The sequence below is a fragment of the Drosophila ficusphila genome, unplaced genomic scaffold (assembly GCF_018152265.1).
Source record: "Drosophila ficusphila isolate 14025-0441.05 unplaced genomic scaffold, ASM1815226v1 contig_198, whole genome shotgun sequence".
Classification (NCBI taxonomy): Eukaryota; Metazoa; Arthropoda; class Insecta; order Diptera; family Drosophilidae; genus Drosophila; species Drosophila ficusphila.
In genome coordinates, this window is record NW_025064092.1 from 9,236,978 (window position 1) to 9,253,966 (window position 16,989).

Consider the following 16,989-nt stretch of genomic DNA (forward strand, 5'->3'; position numbering starts at 1 on the left):
ATTACTAATTTAATTTTCCATTCTCCATTTTTGCAGATCCAGACACAAAAACAGCTAACTGAATAAAAACATTAATGAACGAAAAGTGTTAATTAAATAATAATAATTTGTGCGATCGCAGGCGGCGAAACAAACTGCAATTTTTTAAACATTTTTTTCGTGTGCAACTGTAAACAAACCAAAGAAGTTTAAAGAGAGCAATCAATTTGCGAGCGGTACACAAAAGCGATAAAAATGGGTGAACTGCGAAAATCGCTGTCGCTGCCTCTGCCGCTGCCCTCAGTCGGCGTCACTTTGTCACTGCTCCTCTGCTGCTGCTCTTTAATAGGTGAGTAACGGATAAACCCCTCCCCAAGTCCCCAATTTATTGTTTTCTGTGCGGTATTACAATTAGAAATAGGAACCTAGGGCACAACTTGGTTGTATGTGGCTAAAGAAAGCCACATATATCTCCCTTTAACTTTTTTTCTCTTTCTATTTCAATTAATTGAAACTTTTCAGAGTGTTTTTAAAACAAAAGAAAAAAAACAAATTCTCATTATATTATTCCTTCCCTTTATTATCACCATCACTTAGGTCGTAACTATCATTCTGAAAATTGACAGTAATAAGACTAATATACTTTTGTAATAAAAGACAACGTTTTAACTCACAATTATAAGTAATATGAGTAATAAAGGTCTTCCAACTAAGGACCGACTTAGCTCAAATCCGCTTATCAGTCGACAGGGTCATATCAAATTTTCAGTTTTTTTTTTTTGTGATCCCACGAGATCTAGGCAGACAAATTACCTGAACACTTGCCGGTTACCTGATGCCATAAAGCGACCGTGAAACGGACGTTAAGCAAATAGAGATCCGAAAAACATATAAAACAACATCTCAGGAAAACTAAAATCGTCATGCTCCTTATCGCAATCCCGAAATTCTAGAGTCAATATTTGCCTTACCTCAAAGCAGACTATTCGAGCTAGTCAAATATCGTAAATTTTTCAGTGAACATGAGAGCATTACAGACGCAGATACTCGCAGATACCTACACCTAAAATTCCGGCACCTGACTTTTAGGCCGTAAAATTTGTGCAAACACTCGCCTAGACAATTAAAGAATATTGCGCAAGAGTCGCCTATTAAATAAGTCTCGGTTGCTATGAGGTATAATCCTCAAGTTGGGAATCGGATTCTAGATTATACAAATTTATTTGATTTATTTGGAATATTTTTAAATTTGGAACTTCAGAGCTTTATTAATATAAAATAAATCTATTAATAGAGAATCCCACCAAAAATATATTCATTTTATAATCATCTAGAAGGCACTAAGATTCATTTTTTAATTTTAATTTAAAAATTGATTAGCAACAGTTTAAACACTCAGACAGTTCATAGGGTCGCAATTTCTCAGGGCAAAAGTCGAGAAGAATCCAAAGTCGACTTCCCAGCATTTACCGCATCCGGTTTGGACCACAAAAGCCGGCAGACGACCCCAAGCGAGGCCTCTTTAGTGTTCTAATACCGCAGAAAGTCGAATTTAATTAACGCTATGTCTTCCCCTTTCGAATCCCATCTTTTCCTATTTTCCCAGAGAAAAGTTTTCGAAGGGAATTACGAATCAGCAAGAGAGCAGATACAAATCGGTAAAGTGATTTTGGGATGAGTCAGCCGGTAGTTGATCATCTTTAGTTGGATTAATTCTTCTTGCGGAGAACTCTTTTGTAGAAAGCGAGAAAATGTCTCCTCCCTTTCTTTTGTGGTCATCGCGCGCTAATTTCGAGCAGTAAACTTAAAACTTTATGTTGTGCAGTTCGTTTTTTGTTTGCCGCGCTAGAAACGGGAGCTTGTTCTATATATTTTTTTTTGTGAGAAAAACACTTAGAAGAAAAGCTGAAAAAATGGCTGAAAAAAGTGGGTCTTAAGTGGAAAAAGGGTGGACCTAGTCCTAATTAGCTAAGCCCGAAACTGGCTTAATTGGGTGCCGCTTTCACTTCGGACACTTCGCCTGGGAAAATTGTCAGTTAGAGATGAATGGAAAACTCAAAGGGGACAGAGCGGTCCAGTAGAATCTTAAGAGTTGCACTTCTGCTTTTGGATAGTCCCCAAGACAAAATTAAAAATTGTTTTTTGCGCATATTTTTCAATAATTTACACATCAACGTTAAACGAATTAGCAGATAAAATAATATAATTAAATTAAGATCAAATTAGTCAACGTATATTTCGTATAGAGTGCCAATATTTATATGCTTAGTGTTGCCGTAAAAAATAAACTCATATTTTGAATTTCTTAAAGAGCTAGCATATTTCTGCTTACTGTGTTCATTTGCTGCATTAAAACAGCGTGCAATTTGAAAGGAAGCTGAGCATTTTAGAGGGGGTCTTGAGTTTAAAACACAATCCCATGAACTCGACTTATACCTCTTCCTCGAACTGAGGACATTCTCAGAATTCTCTGAGTCATATCTTTTTGACTTCTTAATAAGTCTCTCACGCCGAGAAGAGCATCCCCCTCTTGCCCCACAAGCCACCTTTATATCGAGGAGAAAGGGACAGTTAGATGGCTGCAGAAAGAGATGGAGAGATGGGGGGGCACGGATGATACGGAGGGGGAACATCAGGTTGCTGCTCAAGTTGTTGCCTGAATGGGACAGCTTATGGTCAAGCGGACAACTCTTGAGTTCTTTCCTTTCTTGTCTTTTGTACCACTTGACAAGACAAAGATGGAGCTCGCCGGCGAAAGAGAGGGGTAGATCGGGAGCGAAAGAGAGGGGCAGATGGGGTAAGGCAGGAAAAGGAAATTCCAATTATGTTGCAAAGTCTGGCCGTGCGTAGAAAAGAATTGTTGCCGCTTCTTTCTTTCCTCTTCCTCTTTCATCATCTAACCCTCGCTTTCCGCATTTCCCCACGAGTTTCCTTGTTTTAATTTTAATCAAGTAATGCCCGGAAAGCCTTGCATTTCGCTTTAACTAATAAAACAAAACATTTCGGACGGGACAGCCAAACAAAAGGAGCCAAGTGGACTGCAGAGATGATAATGAGCTATGCTTATATCTCTCTTTCTATACAGCTATGTAGGTCCCAATCTCTTGAAAAATCTTCACGGGTGCCTGATTTTTCAATGCAACCGTGAACCCAAAAACTTTACCATAATTAGCAGGCATTGTTGCAGAAAACCCAGGCCAATTTAAATTAACTGCAAATGAGCTGGAAACCTGGAGCAGATAAATTTTTAAATTTTAACAAAAGTGATGCTTAAAAAAAACCTTGTGACTTTATTTATCAGGGTTGCAGCTTTATTTAAATTAGTTAAATCAGGCCTCAAGTTTTTTCAATATTTAAAGTATTTCAAGCTTAGTTATCACATAATTATGTGTAGGAAAAAGTAAAATTAATTTGAGAAAAAAAAGAAAAAATGTTGAAGGAATAATGTAAGAATTTAATTAGTGTGAAAAATATGGCAAGACACATGTTATTACATCTTGTGGAATGCACTAAAGATGGGTAAGAGAGAGTTGGACCAAAAAGAAAAAAAAAAAAAAAACAAGGGGTTAAGCCCGCATAATCCCAATGAAGCTTAAACAATGAGTCGGAGCAAGACAAGATACATTCCAATAAGTACGTAAAACAAAAACGACAGCCCTGCAAACAAAGAATGCACAGAAAATACAAATGAAGGATTGTTGGAAGGCAGCCGACGACCCTCGCTTTTCCCCACTTGGGTTTTCCCTTCTTCAAGTATGATAAATGAATTTTAAATTAAAATTCAGATGAAACACACAACAAAAAACGATTGGGCCACATGTGTGTCCCAGGTCCACCACCCGCATTTCACCCAATCTGGGATTCCACTTGACACTCCCGAAAGCTAATAAGTATAACTTTGTGTTGCGAGTTAAGAGTACCTTTTTTTTTACTAAGAATCTTTAAAAATATTTAATTAATCATACAACATATCAAAGAGAAACATGCAAAAGCCACCTGACGCTCCTGAATTATTAAAATGTTGGCAAGAGATCGAGATCTCGAGGCCCCGACATCCAAAAGACAGGAAACGACGTCCCGAGACGTGTTGGGCCTATTAACCAGCCCAAAATTGAGTTATAAACGATTGGCAGCCGTTCGATTCGGGACCCATTCGTTGCGGCCTACGGATTCCTGCCTGTTTTTACCATCCTATCGGGCCCGAATCATCTGGTAGGTGCTCAGGTAGCCCAACTACATACACAACTAATTGCTAATTGGATTATGTCTTGCTAGAATGGGAAACCCATGGAGGGTAACCGGGAAGAAAGGGAGATGCATTTAGAGGCGGAGAAGTGCGGGGGTTAGGTCATTGATATCCGCCTTTGGTCGTAATCCAAGCGGTCATCGGTAGCTAGACGAAACTCGGGGTTGTTGTTGGAATGTTTTTAATTGACTTGCCCCATTGCAATTGCATAACAATGAGACCCACCACCACACCCCCTCTGCCTGCCCTCCATGTGTGTGTGTGTGTGTGTTTGCCCGCCTGATTGCGGCGTCAATTGTCAATTTTTGTTACCTTCTGTGCTCGTCCGCTCGTCGGGTTCTTCTAATTGGTAATGCAAAGCGCATGGCCAGGTCCCAACTTCTGACGTCTCCTTGTCCGTATGTCCGTCTATCTGTCTGTCCGTCCGTCCGTTTGTCCGTTTGGGTCCTTTCTTTTGTTTCCTCTCTCTCTGCCGTAAGCCACACTCCTTATTGTTCCGCTTTTTGCTTTTGTTCTGTCCCTCAGCCATTTAATCAATTCGTTTCTATTTGCATTTTAAAAGTGTACTTCTGTTCTTTAAAAGGGAGGTGTCCGCTTAAGAGAGAGATGGGTACGGTTAGTTAGTCAAGAAAATAGGGAGTTTAATATTTTTAAGTACTTGAGGTATATTATAAAAACTAATTTTCTCGAATATAATTAAATCCTGGGAACTTGATTTCTTTAAGAAGTTTTCGAGCGCAACGTTGTAGTTGATTTTTGGTTCTGGTCGGGGGTCGAATTGTCTTCCTTTGGTTTCGCTACAAAGTCGTGCTACACTTTGCATACCCTTGATCCTCGTAATCCCCCCTCGAGCCGCCACTCATTAAAGTTCCCACACTGCAAATTGAGTGACTTCCACTCCCACGAACCCCTGCACCTTGGCAGCCCAGCTTCAGCTGCTCGTCCTCCCAAAACCGATCCCATCCGCAGCACTTATCTTGCCTCGCCGCTTTGTTTTTCTGTTTCTGTGTTTTTTTTCCCACCATTAAGCCTCAACTATCAGCGGCAGCTCATCAAGATGTGCACAAAACAACGAAAAGCGGCAAAAAGTGCAAGCATAAGGCAATTCCCCTCGGTTTCCCCCAGTTTTGCCCCTTTTGCACGCCGCCACTTTCAGCTGCTTTTGGCAATTTTCAGCATTTAACCAAATAAAGCTCTGCCAGCAGCGCAGCATGCTCTCTGCCCTCTGGTTGCACTGAACAAAATAAGATAGTTCTAAGCGCCCAAAGAAGTATGTATCTTGATTGTAAGGCTATATTCTTCGAACGAACTAAATGTGAAAAAAATACCTAAGAAATACTCTTACCTTGTATATCTTTTCTCTATTGATTTCAATTAGAATACCCACACTTTTTCCCCAGTGCCCTTCAATTTTTCTCACCCATTTGCTGTGCTCCGCTCACTGACATTCATATGATGTGCTCAGTGGCTTCCCGCGCCATTATCAACGTTTACCCCTGCGCCCACTTCCTCTATATAGTTTTCCATTCCCCCCATAACATCTCCCCCATATTCCAATGTCAATTCTCCTCGAAAATGGGTTGCAATGAAACAGAAATGGAAATGGTTTTGAGATCCGAAAGGGTACTGACTTATCTTGTTTTTCTGGCACACTGCAGGTATATTTTGTTTCTTTCCTTAACATTGCCGTATTAACTGAAATCTCCTGTACAACTATATCACTGAGAATTCATTTGTTCATTGCTCATTATTACTATTAACCATAGTCTGCTGAAATTTAGCCAACCCAAATCATTAGTTTTTATAGGTTTTTTCAAATTTTGAAAAACAAAAAAACATCCGGCGGGGAAAACAGTTTTGGATTGCAAATTACCTATATAGAAAATATACGCCATGGGGCAAAGTTCTCAAAGAGTTTGTTGATAAACTAGTTCCCCGACTTGAAAATAACTAGTTCGGGAACTTAATTCTTTGACTGGAACTCCCCTTTCGAGCCCCTTTCCCCCTTTCCCCTTCCCCCTCCCCCTTCCCCGTTCTCCACTCCAGACCTCTTGACTGACTGCGCCGTGTGCCGGCTTCATTCTCATCATTATCCCGTTGCCAAAGTTACGAAAACTTTTTAGCCGATGCCAACTTGGCTAGTGGGCCTGAGAAGAAACCCCTTTTGAGCTCCCCTTTTATTTTTGTACCCGCTCCTTGGCTCCTTCTTGCACTGGACATAGTTTAGCGTACATTTTCATAATTTTATGGCAATTTTTCACATGCGCATTCGCAATGCCGCCAACAAAAAGGAGCGGAGAATCGACCAAAATAGCAACACTTAACAGCAAACCCCCTCATTCCCCATTCCCCACCTTTTTCTGATGATGATCCCCTCTTTTCGGCGCCCTTCTTTGTGTTTGCATTTTAGTCATGAACTTTTAAGCATTTGTCATGCATAATTTGAGCAGCAAATGTATTGGAAAGAATTTCAAATTGATTGTTATCGTTGTGTTGCTGCAGGAGGATGGATAATGCACTCGGACCCTGATTTCGACTGCGACTGGGACTCGGAGTTTCGGACATTAGTCAGAATCCACAACGTATACGTATAGCAGCGCCGCCGAGGGGCAAACAGCTTTGTCAATAATTAGTTTAACCCATTAATAACCCAAGAATGTTGCAGCACACAGCGCCGAGTAGAGTAATGGGGGAACTGAGTCAGCGAACCTCCAGTTACGGCTAACGGGGATTATATGTCGGTTGTCGGCCGAGAGGTGCGGGATATCAGGGGGGACAACCAACCAGCCAGCCAACCAACCAACCAACCAGTGGACAGCCAAGATTAATGATGGCCTTTTACCTTTCCCCGAAAGAGATGGCTGCGGAGAAAGCGATTTGATGTCTGCTAAAAGTAAAAGTTCATTCACACTGCTTTGTTGCAGCTGAAGTTCTTCTTTCGCTCATCATCACCATCATCCTCATCCTCATCCTCGCCTCGAACTCTTCTCCTTTCTATACCCTTTAAATCGGGGCTTCATTATTTGTATCAAAAAGTAAAAAGACTTTGCCTTTTGTTCTCCCGCCTTAAAGTAAAAAATCTTAAGGGTGTATATCTTAGTTCAGCTTACTTTAGCCATAAGAATTACAAAGAAACGTTAGTTTTCACCATCCAAATATTTTTAAACAGAAATTCATGTTATACTTTCATAAAAAAAACAAATAAAACTAATATTTAAGACATCAATAACATTAAAAATAATACAGTCCGTAATAAACAAAGAGATGTCGCCATACACTTTTTGTGTACAAATTGTTTAAATTCTTCAGATTGTTTAAAGAAATTGAAAACCCTAATGTTTAGTGCCTGGGTTCCAAGAATCATTTCTGAACTGTTTTAAAAAAATCTTAGAAATACTCAAAAAGCTTAATTGGATACAAACAAGAAACAGGACTCCGATAAGAATTTCTGCAGGGTATCCGTAACTTCCGTTCGCTGTATTCAGAGATTCGGAGACACACTCACATAACTTAAAGAGTTTTATCTTTGGACTTGCAAAGGCGCAGCTTCGGATTTCCCAGTTTTCGGTGAAACGCTGCCAATGTCTGTCGTCACTTTTGGACTTTATGTTTTTAAGCTCTGCAGCAAATTCTGAGTAAAGCGCATAAAACACTCTTACACATCCGCACACTCTGCACACCCGAACAAAAACGACGATGGACTGACTGACTGATGATTAAATTCCTGTGATTCAGTTTTCCTTTGGGCCGTGCAAGGCTTCGTCTTGCTTATGAAACCATCGTCATCGTCATGTGTTTATAGGCATACTCGAATTGTTTTCGGGCCCGAAATTGCTGCAATGTGAAACGAATCGAGTTTGTTTCCGATTGGTTTCATTAATCCCGAAATCGGGAAACAAAAAAGTCGCCGGAGGAGCTTTTGTTTGATGCAGCAGACATCTGAGTAGATTTATTTTGGAGCAATCTGGCTTAAGCTGTGTTATGGAAAAACATTTCTGTGGCAAGAAATCAACAATTGTTTATGATTTAAGATGGTGAGCTTGTTTTGTTTCAAGGGGAGAGAAACTAACTCCCTTCACTTTTCACTTTTCCCCTTGGAAAGTATTTCTTTTGCAGCTTGTTTCCCGGGTTTCGGTTATTAGTTCCCCTCGTTCCGCTTGCAATCGTGTGATATTGTTACAAGGGACTGCCGCTTGTCCCCGCCAAATTGCTAATAACGTAATTGCCGCTGCACAATGCCAATCCCACAGATATTCCGTACGATTCGATCGTATAAATTTACCGCCTAAAGGAAGTCCTTCCCGCCAGGATACAATTGACTCTCCTTCCCCTCATTCTGTTGCCATTTCTAGTGCTGTGTTGTGTGTGTGTCTCGGTTGACATTTGATTTCTGACGCGTGCCGTTTTAACGACAGCGAAATATGGTGGGTTAGGGAAACAAAAAAGGAAAAGGGACCCGAGGAGGCATTGTTGGGTTAACGGATAGTGCCACATGCCCCGCTGGTTATTTTTGTTTTTACGATTGTTTTAATTCTGTTGTGTTGCAAACAAATAGGCGGAAAATTTGAACGTACTGCAGGCATGCGCCCGACCCATTTAGCCATTTAGCCACCCGTCCAACCAACCAACCAACCAATCCCCCCTGAGTTGAGAAAAATATTAGATGCGTTGCGCGTGCTGCGGCCTCATTAATTTGTTTCTAGATTTATTAATTATTCAGCTTTTTCGCCATCCGCAGATAGTTTATGGGAGTCACGCGTGCCGAGTGTTTACTGTTGAGTGCCTCTCCCCGGTCGATCGTTTCTGAGAAGCGTGTGGTGTGTGTGTTCCACAGAGCCCAATTAGAGCCGTTCGGAGGGTCCTTGACCATATTTATGGCGTCCCTCCGGCTTCATTTCGGCCAACTGTTCCCGAATGGAATTTTTCCAGTCGCGGAAAGTCGACCAGCGAAGCCCTAAAATTATGATGAAACTGTTTGCTTCAGGGGAAGGGTTTTTTATTTTGAAAGAGAAGAACCTATTAGCAAGGGTTATATCCTTCGCTTTTAACTTATAACTATATCCAAAACTGACTTTTCCATCCCCTTCACCTAAAACTTATCTATTTTCATCTCAATAATTTCTACACCATTCATTCTAACGACTTGTAGTAAATATATTACATAATGCCATCCCTCGAGTTTCCACCCCATTTGGTTGTATATTTGCTAAAAATATTTCCTGTGACATCGCATAACTTGTAGTCGTCCCGAAAATAGATGTGTGTGCTGACAGATCTATGGATTTTACCCATAAAGCAGTTGTGCAGCGGATCGTTGTTTGTAGACCAGTAGTGCAACATTAATTTTTATACTCCCCTCTAATTTACACTTCACACTGCTGTTGGATTTATAACCCCTGATCATCGAGAGACCTTTCACTTGGCAACAAATGAACAACTTCAGAAACAGAGGCGGTTGCAAGGAGGAGGCGTGGTCGAGTCTGTGTGCCTAATGATGTTGAAGCGACTTCCTTTGCCATTTTTTGCCGTCAATTTGTCAACAGAACAGCGCCAAGACTCTCGACTGATGGTCACCTATTTCTTTTTTTGAGTATACACACACATTTTGTACTTGTTTTTTGGAGCCCCTTAGCGGAAGTCGAACACTACGACGCTTTGCACTCAATGAATCATAAATGCTGGCTTTTTTACCCCTCATCCTCTTTGGCTTTTTTACACTCGAATGTTTTTTAATTCAGGTTTTTGTTTGCCGTATTTTTAATTCAATTCGTCCGCTTTTAGTGCGGCCAGCGATGTGTGCAATGTTTAAAGTTGTTCCCGCTGAAAAGAACCAACAGGTGTCCGACTTGTTTTCGGTGCCAACTGATGCGTGAAAACATTGGATAGGCATTCGATATTGGTATGGATATGGCGTCAGTTGATAGGGTATAAAGTTACACAGGAAGTCTCGCTTCGATGGGAAGCGAAAGTAAGTCTTCGTGTTGAAATTAATATGAAATGCAAAAAAAATAACGTCCTATTTTTTAAGATCAGTAACAATTTTGTGAAATACAAAGTTTAGTTTTGAAAAGTCAAAAACGAGCGATATAGTTCCCATAATAAATAATAAAACAAAGAACCCATGAGTATTCTTCTCTATCCGCTCCTTAGAAATAATAAAACTAATTAACCGAAACGTCCCAGAAAACATTTGAGGAATCAAAAACAAACAGAAGGATCAGATCATTAGAGCTGTTTAAAAAGTGCCAACGACAACAAACAGATATTATGGGCTACCATTTGGATTCCGCCAGCTTTTCCCACACTCCCCAACTCTGCGGATCTGCCATGATATATGGACCGCAAGTGGCTTTTGTTCCAGGGATGCCAATTATGCTCCAAGCCGCCTTTCTTTAGGGGGTTTTCCCTTGTTTTTCCATGCACAGCCGAGCGATATGTTGTATGTGGTGAGAAGGAAGGGAAGCCCGAGTGACGACTGCTCCCCAGACGCCATTTAAGGCGGCTGTGGACGCAAATGTATCTCATGGTTATGCTCTCCCCACAATTAGTGTTCAAAAATAGCATGAAACAGTGGCAAACTCGAGACGACATCGATCCAGAGAACCCACCAAACCAAGCCAAGCCCCGTCCCCTCGTCCGTCGATCGTCTAATGGAAATTCGTGTAAGTTCTCCTGCCCCGGCGACAGTTGGCAGTTTGTTTGGTTTAATTATTCGAGCAGATAGCGCAGCGCATCCAAATGAATTTCAAACTGCAGCTGCAGTTTATCAAGCGCTTCAATCGCTCCGCAGACAGCCAACTGACAAAACATTCTCCAAAAACTTAATTACACACACATCGAGAAAGAGTGAAAAACTCACATCGAAAAGGAGAGAGAGGAAAGCACAGTTTCTTGGCTTTTTCCCCTGAATTTTTTCATTCATTTAGCCAACAAAAAATGAACAAAAAAGCAAAAGGAATGCCTACATAAATCAACAAAATTGAATTGTCTTGGAGAAGGCAAGGGGCACAGAAAACATATTTATGCAACTAGAAGTGACACAAAAGATCTCAACTGATTGGGCCGAAAACTCAGCTTTAAATTAAGCTTTATGGATATGTTTTACTTATTTTATTTTAGTAATATAACTTTTACGAGTAATTAATTCAAGATCTCGATTGAATCCAAGTAATTTCGAGTGGTCTAAGCATTGTGATAACTCCGGAAATCCATAAAGATTCGGGAAACTCGAACACAATCGAAGTGAATGGAGGGCATAACGAAGCACTTTGAAGCCCACCTCCCACCTCCCACCTCCCAAATTTCCGCCCCTTTTTGTCACCGCCTGAGCAAATACAGCTGCAAATAAATGAATCGCAACGAAATGAGCGATGTTAACTATCCTGTTTACATAATATGTCAATTAAAGGCGCAACATCTTGGGGGTTGCTAGGCTTTTACCCAGCCTCCTTCGATATTTACTCGTATTTATTGCCCGCTGCGATTTTGGCATAGTTCCCCTGGTTATCGCTGCGCCACAGAAACATTATCCATTGGGGGTTGAGTTGGCCTGGCCAACAAGATATTAATTTGATTTCCGCTTTTTTATTGTTATTGTTTTTCAGCCACATAAATCAGAGACACGGCTTGACAATTTTTGAGGGTTGGCTGCCTGCCCGCCTTCCTTTGTCTAGTCTCTAAATCAAAATTCAAGTTTTCTTGTATTTCTATTTCGGTGTTTTTGTGTTTTTATTTTTTTGGCGCAAAACCGAACCCATCCACCCCCGAAAAAGAATAGGAAACCGCTACTGCACTTTGCCAAATTGCGAATGTGATTTATGCGGCCAAGAGCATTTCTTGGCAGCCTGTTAACACTTCATTTAAGCTGAAATATCTTCACAGATATCCGAAAGGGAGCATTCCAGCAGTTTAAGTATTTCATTTAGATTTGTTGTTCTAGGGGTGTGTTTTTTAGCCGCTCGGATATCGAGACTTCTTCATGACTACTCGACTTACTCGACTCGTAAGTTCCATAATTGTTGTTTACAATTCAATTTTCCAACCCTCCGACTCCGAAGTGCGGAAATAAAGTGGATTCACCTGTAGGTGAAGGAGATTACAATGCCATCAAGTGGTCGTTGTCACGTGTCCAACGATTATTCCTAGGGATTTACAAATTGGTTTGCCCCAAAGCAATCCCATAATGAAGACATAAGATGAGCTCGAAAATGAAAACAATTCAATTAACAGGATGTAGGATATCAATGCTTCAACAGAGGTTTTTTGAAAGAAATGTGAAAAATAGAAACTCATCTATTGATAGAAAAGAAGTTACTACTTAAGGGAAAGCATAGTTAGCATGTCTATTATTATATCCAAAAAAGTAATTATATGATATACGCAAACACCACTAATTGTGCTCTTTCCCACAATTTCTTTTTTTTATTCCAGGTAAGTGTCAATGTCAATGGCCATTAAAAGCCCAAAAAAAAAGGAAAAGAACAAACGCACATCACAAAAAGCACTCGTAAGTCATGATTGGTGATTTCACAGCTCCAAGTTGGGCCCTCTTTTTTTTTTTTTTTTTTTTTTTTTTTGGGGTCTGAAAATGGGCATGTGAGTGGGGAAAATAATGCCAGTCGAATGGTGTCGCGTTTTTATGGCCTGTTTATGCTCCATGGCCCGCCGAAAACTCATTTAAGGTGACAATGCAAATGCGGCGACAGCCCAACTGCCACGCCCCCTAATTGCCTGTCATACATGAATATGGGAATTTAGGGAATATATTACTACAAGAATATGAAAATCACTGGGGAGAGTTCCTTTGGAAGGCGACTCACGAAATCACACACAAAAACTCTTCTGAGGTGCGAACAACTAAAAGAGGCAATTAATTTGACACGTTCGTGAGTGTCTGCCACAATTATGTTCCATTCGCTGTCGATGGCTTGTTTTTGTCAATGGCAAACAGCTGCATTGACATTGAAATGGGATTCTCGTTGTTTTTCCAAGGGAAGGGGGGAGGGGGAATCGGAAACGCCGTCACAAGATGGGCATGTGTGGATCTAGCTGGAAGATAAATTTGACTGTCGCCGCTGCCGAGGTGAAGGGTCAATTGTGCCAGCCATAAATAGTAACCATAGAAAATAAAAAGAAAGAATTAAATATTATGTAAGAATGCCAATACCTTTTACATTCTTCTCCGAGAATATCCAATGCTTCTGCTTGTGTGTAACTACAAGTTGTGAAAGTATTGCGTCGACAGCTTTTTGAACTCAACTTAATGGGAATCCCTTCGCAAATCCCGGCCCCCGGGCACAGTTCCCTAATTGATTTTATTTGATATCCCTCCCCTAATTGAGAGGCCCTCCCCGGGGAGGAGGTTCTCGTTGCCCAGTGACACGCAACAAATGCAATTAGGCCCCGACAGCATTTAAGGCTATCTGGGCATGAAACCAACTCCCCGAACTCTCCCAAACTCCGCCGCCTGCTCCGTTTGGCATTCTTTATAAATAAATCGGGTCAAACGCAAACACAGATGCCGGGAGAGCATAAAAACCCCCTCAATTTTTGTGGCGCCTTGGCAAAACCAAAACAGAACTTTTATAGTTTTGTTTATGCACCACCAACAACAAGAACGTTTAAATCAGCTTCAGTCAGATTTAGACATGAATTAAGGCAGCTGCTTGGACGACACTACACTATATAGATATATACAACCTATATATACATACAGTACATATGTATATATCGCCTCTCCATTCACAATCCGTTGGACTTCAAAGTGCCTGCAGCTCATTCTGGAATTGATTTTCCTTCGGCTCTTTCGGGGGCTAAAAATATTTCCCATTTTCGTGTGCGGCGGGGCAGTGTCGCCAAAAATATAAATGTTGCGTTTGCGTTGGCCACTTGGATTCGATTCTGGCCCAAAAGTATCTACGCATCGGGGGATATACACATATATTATTTTTGGGGCCTACACTCGTGAATTTCTGGGTCAAGCCAGTGAGAATTTGCTGTTGGCTTTTAACGGCTCTGTTTCGTGTTTGTCTTATTGATTGAAATTGGGGAAAGGTCAGTCTTGGGAATTCTCTCTTGTTTTCGGTTCAATTTTTCCTCCATTTCTTCTGTGAGAGGAGGGCGCCACTAATCAAGAGGCCGACTAACGAACGCTATTGCCTCATTACTGGCTGGGAAATGCCAATGGGGAATGATGAATGCCGAGATTTTAACGTTGGATATGGAAAAAGATTGATTTGGGTTGCCTTTTCCTCTGAGAAAATGGTATTTAGGCAGGTAATTTTGAATACCTGGCAGTTAATTTCGAATATCTGAGATACGAAGAATGCTAGATATCTTTGTATAATGTTAATCTTTCAAAAGATAATGCCCGCTATGTTATTCCTTCTTAAAGGGCTTAAATAGTTATGTATCCAAGATATCTTTATGAAATGATGGCCCACACCCCGCTGGTTGAGAAAACAATAAACGGATCGCCAATTCAAGCGAAAAGTGCTCACGGATGGGAACAAGAAAAATGTTAACAGCGATTTTTGCTGGCCAAAAAAAATATCTAAATGGTTTCGACGCATCCAATGGATTGCCAAACTATGCGAAAAGCACAGGATGGATTTTTTTTTTTTTTTTTTTTTTTTTTTTTTTTTTTGTATGCAAGGGGCAGAAACTATACGCTTGAAAAGTTTGCACAGCAGGCGAAGTGGGAGTATCTGTATCTGTGTTTCCACACACGGTTTGTTTGTATAATTGCCGGGCAAAAAACATTCGGCAAGGTAAAAAAATAACACAGTGGTAGGATATGCAAAAAAACAAAAAGAAAAAACTGGAAAAAAAACACAAATAAACCAGAGATATTTGCAAACGTTTCTTTTGGGATTTTGAGATTTCGATGCAGCAGGCAGCAGGCGAACTTTTAACGGCCTTAAAAACCAAAGCAAAACAAGACGTTGCGAACGAAAAGCATCAACAACAGATTCCGAATCAATCAAACCACATTAGTCAAATTTGATTTGTAAACAAACCGCAAGAGAATTTCATTAAGCGCAAAAAGGAAACACTGAAAGCCATCAAATATTTTGGTTCATCATGCCATTGCCATCGCCATCGCCATTTTGCCATTAGCCAAACAAAAACGAGAACCAATCGCTGTCCAAACAAAACAACTTGAGCTCCGAAAAAAACAACACGAAAAAGTTGTTAAAACTGTCGACGGATGGACAGATGAGAAGGATATGGTATATAGACGGAGACCACAACGGATTGAGATGCCCCAATGAAATGAAGGAGTGTTATTGTTTTCGATTTCGATTTTGATTTCGATTCCGTTTCTTTTCTTTTCTTTTTATTTCGGTCTTTGCAGATTGCTGACTTTCCATGACTCTGGGAACTTTTCGTCTACAATTGACACATCCACTTGCATTGTTTAGACGATGAAATTTATTTGTGCAAAAGCGAAACTCGATTGTTTCGCATCCACTCTGGGCCTTTGTTCATGATAGCGATTCGATTGGTTTTTTGGGATTTGGGGATTTTGGGAATTTTGAGCGTCTCGCAAAGATTCTTATAAACAAGATTGTGGCAAAGTTGCAAAGGCAATCACCATTGGTTGTTGTGTTTGCACTGCCTAATTGAATTTGAACTAAGTATTGTGTTTTTGGAAAGGATTCATAAAGGAATAGTTTTATGGTCTCAATGCCAAATGCCTTTTTTGCTGTTCTTTACTTGAATTCACCAGAAATCGCTAAAATCCGAGAGTTGGGCTACATTTGCCACATCGATCAAAAGTCGGGGGGGCTCCCTAATGCCCCCCGGCATGCCCCTCGAAACAAAATTTGTACAACTTTCTCACAACAACTGGCACAGATGGACGGGGGCAGCCCTGACTTGGATATAACTCATAATGACTAGTGCCCCCCATTTGTGTTTTCATTTCGGTTTGCGTTTTGTTTATATGCATATTAAATGGTATAAAAGACGCAAACGCCAGCAGCAACATCAGCATTATAATTGTTCTTGCTGGCTTCGTTCGGATGCCTTTTTGCTGATGAAGCTCGTTGGAGTAAATGGGAGAATCGTACAATCTAGAATGTGATGCCTGCGATGCTGTGATGGACCGACCAACCGACCGACCGACCGTCTGGATTGTGTGTGAAATCAATTTGTCGAAATACGAGCTGTAAGAGTGCCGAGTGCGGACAGATATATGAGAGATATATATGTGCCGGCACACATAACTCATTTCAGATTTCTCCGTATCATCATCCGTCTCCGTTTCGGGAGCATGGGAAAGTTCCAAATCCGATGAAAATGCCCTGCCTTAAATAACTCAATTTCACAGGCAGCTTCTTCAAAGGAAATTCCTCGATTCCCAAATCGATAAAGATAACTAAGAGAAGCTTTTAATATATATATATTTGTTACATGCTAAGTGGTGAACCATCATATAATTTAAAAACATTTAAATGCTCAGTAATTGGTTAATACCTCAATTAAACATTCCACATCTACCTCGTGTTTCTAAACAGATCATCAGGTGCATCTCGATTCAATTTGTTCCGATTCGCTTCCCTCAAGATGATTGTGCTGGGCAAATGCGAAATGTTTTTCCTGCCGCCCAGTCCGTGTATCCCATGCACTTTGAACCTGTGAAGCCGGATAGCATTTGGCAGCTAATTGCCTTTTAATTGCCAGGAGAGCCTCGTATCAAACTGCAGTTGAAACTGAGCATCTTCATGTTTTAGTAGTTTCAGTAACCAAAACCGGATTGC

General features: G+C 40.7%; 1 protein-coding gene across 5 annotated transcripts in view; it reads left to right on the plus strand.

The window, feature by feature from the left end:
* The first annotated feature begins 225 nt into the window (after positions 1-225).
* Positions 226-16,989, plus strand: part of LOC108091283 (fasciclin-2) — a 62,683-nt gene continuing 45,919 nt past the window's right edge. For all 5 annotated transcript variants that reach the window (XM_017190400.2, XM_017190401.2, XM_017190402.2 and 2 more), the window contains exon 1: positions 226-328. In XM_017190400.2, coding sequence (XP_017045889.1) covers positions 235-328 — 94 coding nt within the window. In that variant the 5' untranslated portion in view covers positions 226-234. The remainder of the gene's footprint in view (positions 329-16,989) is intronic.